Here is a 17,329-nt window from a genome sequence, read left to right on the forward strand (position 1 = left end):
CTCAGATATCCCAAATCTATCCTTACTGACGTCAATGATACCATTGTATTTCTCAGCAAAGCACTAAAGGACTTTAACTGGTAATCATGGTTTTTTTTAACTAGCCTAGTTTCTTCAATTCAACCTAAGTGTATTTTTTCATGTGTTAATAGGCAAATTACTGTAGGTCTTTTGCTTGTTTTGGCTTTATCAAAAATACTCATCTCCAAAAATAAGGATCTAAAACAATTCCAAACTTGAACCTGGGGAAAAAAAAGATTAATAGCCAATATTATGTGCTATTGTACTTGGCACATCAAATGGAGACAGCTATGAATTAAGGGGAGTTCTCATCTCAACAGAAACTCACAGTCCAAATTTCCTCTATTCTGAACTTGCAGGATGATTTGTTTTGTTTTAACTAAAACTGTACATTCTTACTATACAGTGGTGAAATGTTACTCAAAAGAAAATTGAAGAATGCTTTGCTACCTTTATTTTCCATGTTCCTGTGCTCTTAACATTGTTGATTAATCTGGGTGGACACTATTATTAGTTTTTAATTATATTACTTCAAGGGTTTTATTCATTCCAATTTGGAATGATCATGGACTGGTATGACATAAATTGACACAGTCAAAATAAGATGGCAGTCGTAATTCATTGGTTGCCCATATAGATCCATATTTGTACTTGAAGACTTCTCCATGTGTTTTGTAACATGAAAAGGGTCAAATATTATCATTTTCTTGCCCCAGTAAACAAAAAACAAAAAGCATAAATTGTCTTTTAAAAAGGTATATTTAGTAAATAATAAAAAGATACCGGAAAAGCCATTCTGTCATTTTTTTTAAAAAAAAAAGTATGCAAGTCTTCATACACAAATGCGGATCTGTGAGTATAGAATGGTAAAGTGAAATGTGGTCCATCATTCTATTCTGTGTATAAATTTAGTGCTATACCAATATCAAACCTGGCCTGAGACATTTTGCTGCTTGAGACAACAGATTTCACCCACCCGCTTAAATCCAGGTGCATATTATATCCATGGTTGGCAAATTTATTTTTATGAGATAAAAAAAATCCTTCCCACTCCGTGATAGTAAATAAAATTAAATATAACATAGTCCAGTAACAATAAATAACTTGTAAATTGTCTGTTTTAACACACATAGCTAATTTTCTGTGTACAGTGGTAGGGCTGGCCCAGAAATCTCTGAGAGATAAAAGAAAAAAAAAAATACATATATTTTAGTTTGAACCAAATTCCTGACCCATAGCTTTCTTCCCCTCTCTCCTGCCCTGCTCTATATTTTTTTGAGTCTGATGTAGATGTCCAGAAAATGTACATGATGCATGTCTCTATGAAGACATCTATTTGTGGGTGATTCTGCATTCTAAATTGTTCAGTGTGAGAAGTGAATGACATGTGATATTTCTAAACATGTTGCTAATGGTTTGAACCCTCCATTGCAATGCACATATAGTGCATAAGGTGCATTAGCAAACATTCTAGTATAATGTCATCAACTTTTCCCTGGGTTTCTCCAGTACTTGCTGCCTGACATATATTGTATTTTCTACTTTCAAAGGATGTGTTCCTTTGCAGATCTCTCAATTTCACTAAATGCATTCTTGTGTTTTCTTTCAAACTTTTTTGAAATTGTCATTAGCAAGGAAGTATCGTGACATCTTTTGTGCTGAAAATCGATGAGAATTTCAAAAAAGTTTATTATTCTTAAACAAAGAATAAGTGCAAACTTAAAAGACTGCTATTGTAGCAGTCAGTTTAAATCAGTAAATAGAGTTCAACATTATTATTTGTTTTATCATTCTGGTTGTTATGAAAATTGTCCAGTTTTCCCATTTGGCAGTTTTCCCAGCCTCCCACTTATCTTTTTATCTAGCTGTTTAGACATTGTGTGTGTGTGTGTGTGTGTGTGTGTGTACACGTATAGATATATATGCCCTGCATATAGATACGTAGACATTGGTCCTGCAACAAACATGCAACCATCAAGTCATAGGTATGTTTTAACTTCCTACCTGACCCCTGAGTCCATCATAAAAGCCAGTCACCTGTCTTGAGTGATGGAGGTCTGTGTTGCTATTGAATTGGGTATTTCAGGGTTATGCAATTATCCCCTTGCACCAGCAATCATGCCATGTTGAATATTTGTGACAAGTCCTCAAAAGATTTCCTGCTTCTGCTTGCCATAGCTGCCAGGAAGGGATGTTTCATTTCATTTTTTAGCATCCCACTTAGCAACAACACAAACCTCTGTCACTCTGGACATCTGGACAGCTTTTAAGGTAGGTATCAGGATCATTTCTGGCAACAGTGCCATGATCTCCAATAACAATATGAAACATTCTGCCTATTGGAATGCAAGCCATAGACATATATACACACACACAGCATATAGTTATTTCTTAAAATATGGATTGTAACATAGGTGACAAACATATCTACATTCTATCTCACTCTCATGCTCTTTATTCACCTCCCAATCCTAGAATATATATGTTTTGTCACTTGTGTTATAACCCACATTTTCTTTTTTTTCTTTAAAAAAAAAACATTTAAAAATTAAAATATAATAGTCCAATCTGACCTGTTGAAATGCTTACCTGTGAGAAACAATGGTCCGATACAGATGGCACAAAAGCACCATCCTAAGGCCAAAACTAGGGCTGGGGAGCATGCAGCAACCTCACGCTCCCCAACCCTACTTCCACGGTAGGGTTGCCACGGGAACGAAGCCAGGGAGAAAGGGGCCAGGCGGCCCTTTTCTCCCATGGCTATGCCTGTCGGGGTGTCCGGGGGCATGCAGCCCCAAGAAGACCCCTTTTCCAGGCCATGGGGAAGCAGCATTTTGCTGCTTCTCCGTGGCCTGGAAAAACGCCGGATTGGGGCCACAGGGGCTGCTGGTATGGCTGCCCTGGCCCCAATCCTCTGTGGAAAGGGGTGGGTGCAGGCCGCCCCAAAGGGACAGTCTGTATCGCGCCATTATAAAGAAAAGCATACAAATGGGCCATGCCATTTGAAGACAAATTGACTGCAGCCCTGTCTGCATGGGCCAAATAAAATGGCCTCCCCTGTCCTCTCAACAGGGAGATCTAACATTGCACAGGCCAAATCCTGGTTCTGATATGAACATACCAGGCAATGGCCACCCATTGAGCACCAGAACTGAGATTTAACACTCTTTAAATGAATTAAAATACCTCACCAGTTATTCCAGATTTTTCCACAAGATCCAGAACCCTCTGTTACAATGCTGGGTGGGTGTTTGAAATGTGTCTCACTCTGTCACCTTGTGTGTCTGCTGCTGCTTCAAGTCACTTGTTCTGAGGTCAGAACGAGTGGCCCATCCATATGATCAGGACAGCTCTGGGACCAGGGTGCTCCAGGCTGTCCTGTGCCAATGCAGATGGGACCAAAGATGTAGCCTTGCATTTTGGATAGTAATAATAATAAATAAATACATTGTTTATTTATAGCCCGCCTTTCCTTGAGATCAAGGCGGGTTAGAACATCTTGGGAACAGCAAACGATAAATACACACACTACAATGTACAATTCAAACATTAAAAACAAAAGTTAAAAACACAGATTAAAACCATACAAAGACTAGCCAAAGTGCAAGTGCAAAGGAGGGGGGGGAGAGAAACGTTACAACAATTGGGGGAAAGCTTGTTCGAAGAGAAAGGTTTTGAGTCTCTTCCTGAAAAGGTCGAGGAAGGGGGTCGAGCGGAGCTCTACGGGAAGTGAGTTCCATAACTGCGGGGCTGAGATTGAAAACGCCCTTTGTGCAGTCCCAGAATGTTTTGAGGGTGGAACCCTCAGAAGTTGCTTCCCGGCTGACCTGAGTGTGCGGGGCGGATTATATGGGGAGAGGCGGTCCTCCAAGTGATGACACCAAGAAGATATGATCCAGGCCATATGGCAAGATAATCCAGGGAACCATGGGTACCCTGGCTTAATAGTTATGAGGAGCATGCTAGGGCATACTGTGTGGTTGTTTCTGCATGAAGTGGAAAATCCCATGGCTTGTCGCCTATACTAGCTTTACAAAACATGCTGCTTTTGGATACCAAGCTAGTATTTCCTCAGGACCCTGGTTTAATGTCATGTGACTGTGGCCACAGAATACAAATAAACTGATTTTAGGACCAAAATCCTTCATTTGAATTCACCATAATAACCTAAATTCTGCAGATTATAGATAAAAGACCATGTTCTACTTCAGATTATCTGAACCATGAGCATCCCCACAACATATGTTCTCCTTAGGGCATTTAATAGGATCTAATCATTCTGCAAGGAAATTGTCAGATCTCCCCATTCATTTGTTTCTTCCTCCCATAATCTAACAGTAATGTTTGTCTTTCCTTTTTGTAAGAGGTAGTGAGTTTGGAATCACTGTGTAGTTATGGAAAGGTAAAACATGACTGCAGTACTTGGGATGGAATGGTATGTTTTAAAAGCATAACAGCTTGCTGGATCAGACCAAAAGTCTATCTAGTCTATCTTCCAAGAGTATCCAACCAAGTGCAGAGGGCAAGTCCACAAGTCTACTTCGTCCTTGGGTAATGTCCACTAATATGGACTGGCATACAGTTGCTGTCTTTGGAAATAATGCATGAGCTTTGTCCTTTAAGAATTTGTTTAAGCCCTTTGTAAATCTGAAAAAGTGGGTGCTTATCACTCCATCATCAGCTCAAAGGACTATAAGCAGGTAGAGATAGGGCACAAGTAAGAGAGCTGAAGTTAGATTAAACATATTGGCCTATAATGATTAGTAGGGAGGGAGATTCAGGACAAAATATTAAGTGGTTTTGAAATAATCAACATAAACACAGCAATTATTGCCTAGGGGGGAAATGTGTGCATATTTGTACATATGCACACACATGCACAAATGCATGTGAAAGTCTAATGCTGATAGTAGAGCCATCACTCATAGACTATATGATTTACATTGGACTCTTTCAGTAGCCTTGATCTTATATAAGACAAGGGTTGGGCTTTTTTGTTTTGTTTTGTTTGCCCAATAGGGGAGATCAGCAGCTTTAGGGAGCAGCTAATGTGTGAAGATCAGCCCCTGGGAGTTGGATACCCTGGAGCCCTTCACAGGACACAGTTAAAGTAGTATAATTCCACTTTGAGTGTAAAGGCAGCGTCTCATGTAATCCTGGGGTCTGTAGTTTGTGTGTGTCTTCAAGTTGCCTGTCAGCATATGGTGACTCCACCAATTTCACAGGGTTTTCTTAGGCAAGGAATACTCAGAGGTGGTTTTGTCAGTCCCTACCTCTGAGATATCATTTACAGTACTTTCTATTCATTGGCAGTCTCCCATCAGCTACTGACCAGAGCCTGGCCTTACTTAGCTTCAAATATCAGATGGAATATGTTGTCTTTAGAGTATTTAGGGCCTGTTTGTAGTTTACAAATGGTTGTGACAAACCAATTTTTTTCTTCTCTCTCATCGAGAACTAGATGTAAATTTTTTAAAAAAATAATCTTTTCAAAAGTCCCACTTTCAAAAAGTTATTTTTTCTCTCCCTGTAGAGAGGTATTTTTTACAGGTTTCTCGAATTAAAATAAAGGACAAGGGAGGCGAACATTTACACTAATTACCTGGCATTTCAAACTCAATTAGCATGTCAAAAGGAAGTTTGGCAGAGGTTTAAAGAACATAGAGCTGCTAGAAAAGCCCAATATGAATGGTAGCTTTGCTTATGCAAAATACTCAAATCCTGGCCATCAAATTAAAAACCAAAATTCTTGTTGATCAAGAAGTGCTCATAATTTCTTCTCTTTAAAAAGCTTTTTAAGCTTCGAATAACAGATATTTCTTCTGTTTATCAAATTTTGATGAATATTTTTACATCACTAGTTTACAATTTCCTTAGCAAGGAAATTTCAATGTTTCACCACACTGCACATCCCAGAATTCCATAGGATCTTGCCATGGCAGTTAAAGTGGAATCATAGTGTTATAATGGTTTAGTATGAAAAAAAAAAAAAAAAAACAACCTAGTATGATGTTGGTGGAAGGCAGTATATTTTAGTGCATGAAATACCTCAGTGAATCAGTTTTTCAGCAGAGTAGAAAGCAAATGTAATTCTTCACTATAGATGTGATCCCCAACTTCCTTAAGCTTAGCTGTATGTGTTCCATTCAATTCAATGGCACCAGACTTGTTTGTGATGTCTACTGTCAAGCTTTTTCACAATCTTCCATACCTTAACCTCATATTATCTAAATCAATATCCTCCATACATATCCAGTCCTTACCACAAGGTTCTGATAATGATAACCTTGTCAGACAAGGTTGTTATGACCCCCAAGCCTAGTTCTCTCAAGAACTGTGACTCCTAGAAACTTCATTTTGCAATTTTAGTCCAGGCCATTGTCTGCAAACCCAGAGTTTGTAGGACTATAGCTGTGAGGAATCACAGTGATCAGAGCTTGTGGAAGCTGTTGTCCAAAATCTGGATACAGGATTTTCATAAAGCTGTATTAAATGTTACATGGATGCTAAAAGCACAGGGTTAATGTAATTTCTAAATATCAATGCCACAGAACATAGGAAGTCATTTGGGATGTTAGGGTCTGAATCCTGTTGGTAGTCCCAACTAGAATAGACCCACTGAATCAATTGTCAAATGATAAGTAAACAATTTTTAAAACTGGCCTCAATTCCATAAACCCTTAGTATAGCATAAAGAACCACATACACCATTACAGAGGTACATAACCACCATGCAGAATAGCAAAGTTGGGCAACACACATGGACATATGTTTGAGTTGTGCAGTGGCCAAACTGCATTGTGAAATGCTAAATGTGAAATGGCCACAGAGCTAAAGGGGCTGCAGGACATGTGAACAAACCACAAGACACTCACCACTATATGAACAAAGGGAAATGTTTAATACTACACAAGCAAAGGGGGGGGGAGCAGAACAGGTAGAAACACCCAACAGTGCTTCCATCGTGGTCTCCTGAATGCACCAGTTGTGCAACATTGTGATCCACAATACTTTTTTCCCACAGCCGCCTGATGAATTCATCTGTTGTGCAATGTCACATTTCTCACACCCTGGACACAGTGCCTACTCTGCATATGTGTGTTGCTCTCTGAATTCAGGTCAATATATTGATTCAATATGTCTGTTCTAGTTGGGAACAATGATAGGATTCAGGGCTTTTTATATATCCTTTTGTGCAAACATGTATGCCATTAAAATGTTGGCTCATTAGAACCTTGGGATTCAAATGGGCACTGCTTTCATCTCAGTTCTGTTCACAGGAATTCAGCCTGTATGTTTGCTTATGTGAACATCCCTAGTTGTTTTGCTATTTATATCCCTAATGGAAAAGGCTATCTGGAGGCATGGTGTGTGGAAATCAGTATCTTAGTAGAGAAATGAATTTGTTGAAATAAGTAATTTGAATAAAAGTTCCATCTGAAAAATTTCAAGAAGATAACTTACACATTTTAGAAGTTCTACAAAGCCAGGCCATTCTATCAAAATGATTATTAAAAAAAATACTCAGATATATTATTGAACAGGTGCATAATTCCCTTATTTATCTAGGCAAGCTAGCAGTTATTGTAATGCATCCATTATAACTGGCTCATTAATCTGAAAATTATACATTAACAGAAAACTGCAGTAAAACTTAATGACCAAATCGTCACTACCAAGGTGTTTTGGATTTTTTAAAGGAAGCCACTAAGGTTATCCACTAAACTGTAAGAAGTTGCCTTGTATGGTTCTTGGTGCTTTTTTGAACTGGATAAAGAATGCATATTGCTATTAAAGAATAGCTCTTCACTAAAATCAGAGAGGGGTAATCTGGTTAATTTGTGTTGAATGATTGGCATGCATAATACATACTGATAAACTTTTCATGGAGAGTGTGTGCAACAGGAGATTTCATACATTACCCAGTCAATCTGCATAGTTTCCAAGCATTTTTAAAGAATGTACATAAACTGGCAGAAAGGATATCTTAGTTCCAGATGACTCTTTAGAAACTAGTATTTAGGTGTAATGGTACAGCTGAAAGATTGGTCTTAGGTTGACTGCTTTGACTCTGATGCTGGCAGAGTGCTGATCTGTCTCAGTAAGCATTTAGAAAGGGAGATGGATGGGTAGATGGACATATTAATAGCAACTTATCTCTGAAGCACTCCAGTGTAATTATGCCTGAATGTGTTTTGGAACATTAACTAAGGTACTGGTAGAGGATTCACATTTTCATGATTTCAGATATATTCGTATAAATTAATACCCAGCATACTTATGGTGGTTTCAGAACTGTAATTCCGTGATAGCATTAGAATGCTGATTCACTCCAGAAGCCATGAATTAATTTTCAACTCCATCATGTCCTTCACCTTCCATCACAGCACCTTTTAAGAGATTATGATTTCAGTCCAGCTGTAGTCATGTGAGGCTAGGTACATGCAAGAAGGAATAGTGTTAGAAAGGCTTGCAAATCCTCATCTGCATTAATGCTGTTATACATTTTTAAAAGCTTTTCATCCACTTCAGTGTGTACATTGCAAATGCAGGCGTGCATCTAGATGCTTACTGCATGTGCATTAGTTACTGTATATGAACAGAAGTCTGCATTTGCATGTGGTTCCATTTTGCCACACAGCAAAATGTATAAATCCAGAAGTTCTAGGCAGTTTGGTCAACTACTAAGCAAGGTGCTATTCTGCATTACTTGGCTTCTGGGGGAGAACTCAGACATGTTACCTTTTTTGGACTACAGCTCCCCAAATGTCCAAGCCAGGATGGTCTTCAGATGCAGTGGGCTACAGTTCATTAAAATAAACCTTACAAGTGTTATAGTGCCACAAGACTGTCATGTTTTTGTTTCAACAGACTGATAAGTCCACACCCCTGGAGAGGCTCCAAAAGGAACATTTCCAAGCTCTCTTACTGGGTTTCCAATTACTTCCACACACACAGTTGTGCCAATTTCTGAAAATATTTTGGAAGTATTTAAACTCTCTCCAAATATGCACAAAATACTGGTGAAATTGAGAGTGGACCTGAATTCATACTTGAATACATGCTGCAAAGTCAGGTTTCTGAGCTGTTATTTGCAGTTGCAAGGACTTGGTATGAATGCTTTCTGGATAATCAACATATTTCAGATAGTATAATGGCATATATAAGTAGGCCTTCACCATTCTTCCTAACCATGTTTTTTTTCTTATGTAAGGACATTAGATGCAGTCCATATTCTCATGTAGTAAATGAGGTGTGAGATCTTGTCTACAATAACCAAACATTTTTTACCCTAAGACTGAGGTGGCATTCTTCATCTCCCCAACCCCATTCCACCAACATAAAGCAAAGGAATTGATAGTTAAAGCTTCTTCAGCATTACAGATGAAATAACAGCCCCACCCTTACTTGAAAGCAGTAGGCTATATTTGGATGTGTGGGGCAAATTAACAGCAGATTAGCTTCAGAGGTGTGGGAATGTTGTCTAGAAAAGATGAATCAGTCTTTCAGTAGAGGAGAACAGCTAGTTTTCCATTAATGACTTATACAAGTTTAACTCCTCTTTACACATATGTATTATTATTATTTTATGTGTTGGTGGAGATTGGTATTTTCTTCCTCCATTCACAAAACATTCAAAGCCATTCAAAGAGTCAGTGTTGTGCTACAACAGACCCCCTCCTCTTTCAGCCATAGTCATCCCCTTTCTGGTGGACAGAATAGGGGATTGGAGAAGCAACTGGCTGTGTCCCCATAACCAGACACAGACCAATGACATCATTCATGAAGACCTCTGTAGAACCTCAACAGTTCTCAATGGAAGATGTCCTCAGTCTGTATCTGGCTATGAGGACATATGGGAGGGTATTACAGCACAATGGTACTCCTGGAGATAGTGACACTGCACTCAACCATGTAAGATAGTGGCCATAATCTGTTATTTTAGGTGAGTTCTTGACACAACTAGTGGAAGGATCCTATCACTCCTGTTTTTCATTTGTCACTTACTGATGATAGTCTGATGGTGAAATCTACCCTACAATACATATACTTTCCATTAAGCAAAGGGATCTTGTATAATGCCCAAGAAGGGACTTTATAATCAGACTGTATGAATGCAAAACCTGTGGTTATGGTGATGCAGTGACAAGATCTGTTTTAACTATGATTGTTGAGTAACAAAGGCTGGAGAAAAGATGTTACCAGGGTGGGTGAATAAATATATGAATGGTGCAAGGAGTTTGGGAATGTGATGTGTGCAGGCTGGGACCAGAAAGTTAATATGTTAAACTGCCTAACAGCATCCTCATGAAGCTGGGGTTTTAACTAGTGGTGTAGTACATGTAGTGTTCCAGGAAGTCATTGTCTCTGTTCAACCTACTGTTGATGGATTGGAGTTTGTAGCTATTCATACAGTCTGATTATAAAGGTCTCTCATGGGCACCAGTTCACTCTGTGCATCTGAGGAAGTGGATCAAATTTATGAAAGCTTTTTCATGCAGTTAATCACAAAGGTGCTACAATATCTCATTGCATAATGGTATTCCAGACTAACATGGCTATGTCTCCGAATACATTCCATTGTTATTGAGCAACAAGCTGAAAAGATATGCTGCACATTTAGTGAATAAATGAATGAACAAATGAATATATTCACTCACCAGTTGTTTTTGCACAGGAACGTAAGTCCACTGGGGAATAACCAATGACAAATTGCTTCCATCATCAAATTTGGAAAGGTGTGATCTTCCCTCCTCACTGCAGCCCCCATTGACCACCAAATCCTGCTCATGGAGGATAGGGAATCCTCCAGAATTAGTTTTCTAATTTCTAATCTGAGGACCTCTAAGGAAAAGTAAATTCTGTCCTGCTTATGCTGGAATGTAGTAAGGTTTGATTTAGGCCAGTATGTGTACTATGAATGGATGCATGTACAGTAAAAGGAATATACTTCCTCCATTGCACTGCTGTGTCCTGCTGCTTTGCTAGATACCCAACAACTCACAAATCTCTTCACTCTGACCTCTACACAGGGAAAGTAGGATGACTTACTGAGAGGTCAAAAGTTGTGCTGATCAAAACAACTTCTGCTGACAAATGCATGATCCACCTGCAGATTTTCCATGACCTTTCATTCAGTTTAGAGATTCTGCTTCCAGTAGATAGATATTATAACAATGAATTTCCATTAAGTATCAGTCTTAATACAGTAAAATTACTGACTTACCACACCAGGAGCAAAGATGCTTCTGTAATATCACTTTCGAAAACAATCATCCATCTCCAACCTGAGATTAATTTTGAAGGTTATTAATATTTTATTAGCGCCTTAATGAAAAGATGTAACCTGTGTAAACCTCTGACACTGACAATGCCTATCTCTGTATTGACTGTGCCCATTTATGAAAATTCAGTTAACCAATTCCACCCATTTTTTGAAATATTACTTGCAAATATTGTTAAAATGGTGTATCTGTCATTTAAAATCTGCATATCCTTCCTCCTTCATGGTCTTTTGAAGATGTTTTATAATATATTTGCACCAGTACCTCTCTTTCTTTTCTGTTCTTTTTTGTTCTTCTTTCAATTTCTGTCTTTCTTTCTCTTACTCTTTCTTTCTCTCTGTGAGGTTCACATATAGACTGTTTTAAAGATTCCATAATAATTGTTTGGCATACCCTACAGGCAAAGGTCCAGAAACCCTTTTTGCTGGCTATAACCTCAATGACAATGAATGGCACACAGTGCGTGTGGTTCGAAGAGGAAAAAGTTTAAAATTAATGGTGGATGACCAACAAGCCATGACAGGTAATAAGGCATAATGAACATTTATTATTAGAAAGTTCCATACAGTATATAATAATAATAATAACAATAATAAGTTTTATTTATATTGTCCTGCCTCTCCCGATGGATTGAGGGAAAATTATACAAACACAATGATACTAATAACAGTTATTTAAAATCACAATATAAAACATATCACATCTAAAAACAATTAGTACAATATAAAAATTTATCACAGCCTGAGGTAGACTCCTGATCGGGAAGTAGCGAACTTGCTGAATCTATAAAAGATCAGGAGGGTATGCTTGCCGGAAGAGGTATGTTTTCAGCGCCTTTTTGAAGGCGTCCAAGGTGGGAATGAGTCGAAGCTCTTCCGGAAGGTTGTTCCAAATTGTTGGGGCCCTAGCCAAGAATGCTCTCTGGTGAGTAGATGTTAATCTCACCTTGGGGTGTTCATGTAGGTTCTTCCCAGATGTTCTGAGAGTGCGGGGCGGATTATGTCAGGAGAGGCGTTCCCTTAAGTAACTCAGGCCCAAGCCATGTAAGGCTTTATAGGGGATAACCAACACTTTGTATTGAGCCCAGAAGCTAATTGGCAGCCAGTGTTAGGATTTTAATACAGGTGTTATGTGGTTTGACCTTGAGGTACCAGTGACCAATCTGGCTGCGGCATTTTGGACTAGCTGAAGCTTCCGAACTTGGTACAAAGGTAGCCCCATGTAGAGCGCATTACAGTAATCTAAACGAGAGGTTACCAGTGCGTGTAATACAGTTTCAAGGTCCTTTCGGTCCAGACAGGGGCACAGTTGGCATATCAGCCAAAGCTGGTACCAAGCACTCCTGGCCATCGCATCTACTTGAGATGATAACCGTAGGGATGAGTCCAGGAGTACTCCTGAACTGCGAACTTTGTCCTTTAGGGGAAGTGTGACCCCGTCCAGGACTGGGTGGCAAATTTCCCTGTCTGGACTTGGGGTGCCTATCACAAGTACCTCCGTTTTCTCTGGATTCAGCTTGAGTTTGTTTCCCCTCATCCAGCCCATTACAGACTCAAGGCAAGCATTCAGAGGAGAGATGCCATCCCTAGTCACTGCAGCAGTCGGAGACATAGAGAAGTGAATTTGGGTATCATCGGCATATTGATAACACCGCACCCCATATCTTTGGATGATCTCTCCCTGCAGCTTCATGTAAATGTTAAAAAGCATGGGGACAGAATAGCGCCCTGAGGGACACCAGATGTCAGTTCCCTTTTGCGAGAACAACTGTCCCCCAGCATCACCATTTGGAATCTTCCCAAGAGATAGGAACGGAACCACTGGAGTGCAGTGCCCCCAGTACCTATCTCCCTCAGGCGCTCCAGAAGGATACCATGGTCAATGGTATTGAATGCTGCTGAGATGTCTAAGAGCACCAACAGGGCCACACTTCCCCTGTCGATGTCCAGACGGAGATCATCGACTAGGGCGAGCATGGCAGTTTCAACTCCGTATCCCACCCTAAAGTCAGTTTGAAATGGGTCCAGATAATCGGCTTCATCCAAGACAGTCTGGAGTTGGAAGGCGACTGCCCTCTCAATCACTTTGCCCAAAAATGGTAGCAAAGAGACTGGCCTATAGTTGTTCCTTATCAGGGGATCTAGAGAGGGTTTCTTTAAGAGTGGCTTAACCACTGCATGCTTAAGTGCTGATGGAAATTTCCCCTCTTTAAGGGATGCATTTATTATAGTCTGAAGCAGTGATGTAAGAGTGGTTGTGGTGGTAGCAGTGAAGGCCATGGCTGTGATTGGCTCAGCTGTCAACCTTTCAGAAAGAACTCAAGAGTCAGAAGTTTGGATTGTCAGTGGTTGAGTTGCATGGATCCTAAAGGTCCCCCCCCCCCCCCCCCCTATTAATTTGATTTAAAAAATCTGCTTCAGTTCTAAGGCTGGTTATGGCTAGAGGGAGTTCCATAGAAAGTGAAGCAAAAAAAAATGTTCTAGGAAGATTGGTGTTTAGAAAGTGAGAGGTTGAAGAGAATGGCAGAAAGAGAAAAAGGACAGAGACCAAAAGTTTGCGTAGATATAGAACAAATGGCCAGGAATCAAAGCAATTATGCTGGCTGAAATTCACACATTTGAAAAAGAGAACAACAACTTTGGCTTCAGAACACTGTACAGATTCTAGCTGATTTCAAAGTTCTTGAGAATCATAGAATCATAGGAGATTATCATATCCAAGCTTACCATGGTTAAAACAGCAGTAAAACACTCATAATGGAAATTCTCGTTATTAAAGAAATGGCTGCTCCATGAACGCTTTGCTGACGGAAGGAGAGAGGGGATGCTTCAGTGATGCTTCAGAAGTGTGACCGGCTATCGCATTTTACCTGTGTTTTAACCACAGTAAGCCTCCTGTGTGATAATCCCCATAGAGTTGGAAGAGACTCCAAGGGCCATCCAGTACAACCCCCTGCCATGCAAGAATATACAATCAAAGCACTCCCAACAGATGGCCATCCAGCCTCTGTCTCCATCCAAAGAAGGAGACTCCACCACTCTCTGACAGGGAGTTTCCCACTATCAAACAACTTGAGCTTTTCCAACTCAAAACGATGGGCATTGGCCAAACCATGCCACCTTTTAGTCTTTCCACTGTTGTTGCTATAGATGGTTGTTCTAAAGAATTATCCTGTCCTGTGCCAGGAGCAGGGGGGAGGAGACAAACAGTATTCAGCAGCAGGAGGACTATGCACATCACTAACTTTAAGAGGGCTGAAATTACAAAATTGCCCTAGAGGCAGCAGGCAGAAAAGTAGAATTGATGAAGTCTGTGTAGGTCAGCCTTACTGGGAATGTCCTTTTTGATTGGGTCCAGTGAATTGAACTGGTATGGCTGGGTAAATTCTGTAGAAAGTTTACTAATTCACCCCAACCCTGGACTGCCAGGCTGACAGAAATTGCTTATAAATGTCTTTCCTCTATATTGCTGAGAAAATTGTCCCATGTTAACATACCAATCTTAGCCTATATCTAGTAAGATCCAAATGTGGAACAAACTCCCTCGGAGTGTAGTGGAGTCTCCTTCCTTGGAGGTCTTTAAATGGAGGCTGGATGGCCATCTGTCAGGGGTGCTTTAATTTAGATTTCCTGCATGGCAGGGGCTTGGACGGGATGGCCCTTGCGGTCTCTTCCAACTCTATGATTCTATATAAGAATATATGTATGAGTTTAACATCTTGCCCATCTAAATGGGATCTATGATAGTTTAAATATGAAGTCAAACAACACAATTAAAACTTAATAAGGCTCATTTTAAGAATTTTGAAAGCCCCAAAGAATCATATCCTAAACTTACAGAGTTCTCTCATGTGTTATCTACTGAAACCCAAGTATTTTCATATGTTCAAAAGTTATACCTTGAAAAAAGTGGACATCAATTCTCTTCCATTCCTAGATGTGGAAGAAGGCTTCAGTCGCATTGTATCTTCTGCTTTGAAGTTAGCACAACAGCTAGTAGGGTATAAGAGGCGTCTTGACACAAGCACTGTTGGAAGTGCTTTCAAGCTTATGTTTGCTCAAACCAAATGCTCATGAAAGATCAATCTATATCAGTCCCTAGTTTTTAGGGTGGCCTGTGCTGAATTTGGGTTGTTGCCTTTCCTCTTGCATTTTTATGGTATTTCTACTGTGCTAGTTTCAGTTGTTTTAAATGTTGATATATTTGTTCGTGTGTTATTTCAGTAAGTGCATTGTGTTATCCATAAAGTTAAGCTGTGGTCTAACATAAATTATAAGCAAGAATGTCTACCATGATATTTGCATACAGAATCTTCCCGACGCTACATAAAATCCATCCCATCAGTAATGCAACAGGAAGATTTGCTTTCTACATACAGTAGATAGTTGGATCACCTACAGAAGTTGTTGAATCATTCATATACAAGAGACCGTAGGAAATAAGTATTAGTGTTTATATTTGCTATATTAACTTCTCACAACCTATTTTCCTTTAAAGGTCAAATGGCTGGGGATCATACAAGACTGGAATTCCACAACATAGAGACAGGAATCATAACAGAACGCCGCTATCTGTCCTCAGTCCCTTCCAACTTCATTGGTCATCTGCAAAGTCTCACTTTTAATGGCATGGCATACATTGACTTGTGCAAAAATGGGGATATTGATTACTGTGAGCTAAATGCTCGGTTTGGCTTCAGGAACATCATCGCTGATCCAGTCACCTTTAAGACCAAAGCCAGCTATGTTGCCCTTGCCACATTGCAAGCTTATACTTCTATGCACCTGTTTTTCCAGTTCAAAACGACATCATTGGATGGGTTAATACTCTACAACAGCGGGGATGGGAATGACTTTATCGTGGTTGAGTTAGTCAAAGGGTGTGTATGCAACTCACAGCTACCTGCCCTGTGTTCAGAAGCAGCAAATTTGCCTAGATTGATGTTTAGTCCAATCCAACAAGATTTTTACACCCTCAAAGCAAGCAGCTTGGTTTGAAGCCTGGAAAAATCCATTATAGCTGTGCATCAAAGGAACACCCAACATAAGCCCAGCTAACATTACCTGTGCGCAAATCTGCACAATCAATTTTACATATCTAGATTGAGGGCTATGGTGCTTCCCATACTGTTACCTCACTAGCAGCTCACAACATTTCGGCCTGGGTTTTGTTAGTAGTCATGACTACAATAGGCCCATTGAATCATTGGGATCTATATAAGTGTTGACTCTCTGTTCAACAATTGATCCAATGGGCCTACTGATATTAAGACTACCAAACAGGATTTAAGTCTTTTTCTTTTCTTTTTCTTTTAGCTAAACAATATTTAGCTGAGATACTGTCTCTAAAGTTACCTTATATGTTCCTTATTCTCATCTTTTTATAATATTATATGTTTGAAAGGAAAGGTTGGATGATGATGGTTGAGCGTGCATCTACACTATAGAAATAATACAGTTTGACATCACGTTAACTGCCATGGCTCCATTCTGCAGAATTCTGGGATTTGTAGTTTTGCGAGACACCAGCCCTCTTAGACAGAGAAAGCTACACACCTTGTAAAACTGCAAATTCCAGGATTCCATGGGATTGTGCTACATTAATTGAAGTTGTCTCAAACTGCATTATTTTTACCACATAGATGTATCATGAGCCCAGGATATAGTTGAGGGAGGAGACAAAATGACAACATTGCCTCCCCAAAAAATAATCCAATTTAGTTTTTCTTTAGTCTGAAAAAATTCTAGCACTGCAGACAGCAAGACACTTGAAAATCATTTACACCTAGTACACATTCCATTGCTACCTTTGTCTGACCCTTTTCTCTGGATGCCTAAATTGTATTTCTAAATCCTCACATAGAGTATTATTGCAATGGTAGAAGTTTAGAGACAAACAGATTTTTTTAAAAATGATTTTTTTTTTTAGTTTACTTCTAACACCAACACAAAAAGAAGAGAACAAAAAGGTCAGTACAAATACACCACCCTATGACAAAACATATTTTTGTCAAAAGAAATCCT

General features: G+C 39.5%; 1 protein-coding gene across 33 annotated transcripts in view; it reads left to right on the forward strand.

Annotated features, from left to right (window-relative positions):
- Positions 1–17,329, forward strand: part of NRXN1 (neurexin 1) — a 1,287,750-nt gene that overhangs the window by 624,762 nt on the left and 645,659 nt on the right. For 32 of the 33 annotated variants that reach the window (XM_042451209.1, XM_042451219.1, XM_042451256.1 and 29 more), the window contains 2 exons: positions 11,707–11,829; positions 15,804–16,185. In XM_042451209.1, coding sequence (XP_042307143.1) covers positions 11,707–11,829; positions 15,804–16,185 — 505 coding nt within the window. Of the gene's footprint in view, positions 1–8,313; positions 8,327–11,706; positions 11,830–15,803; positions 16,186–17,329 lie in introns of those variants that run through there. The other variant, XM_042451487.1, reaches the window with a different exon arrangement.

This window comes from Sceloporus undulatus, chromosome 1 (assembly GCF_019175285.1).
Source record: "Sceloporus undulatus isolate JIND9_A2432 ecotype Alabama chromosome 1, SceUnd_v1.1, whole genome shotgun sequence".
Taxonomy (NCBI): Eukaryota; Metazoa; Chordata; class Lepidosauria; order Squamata; family Phrynosomatidae; genus Sceloporus; species Sceloporus undulatus.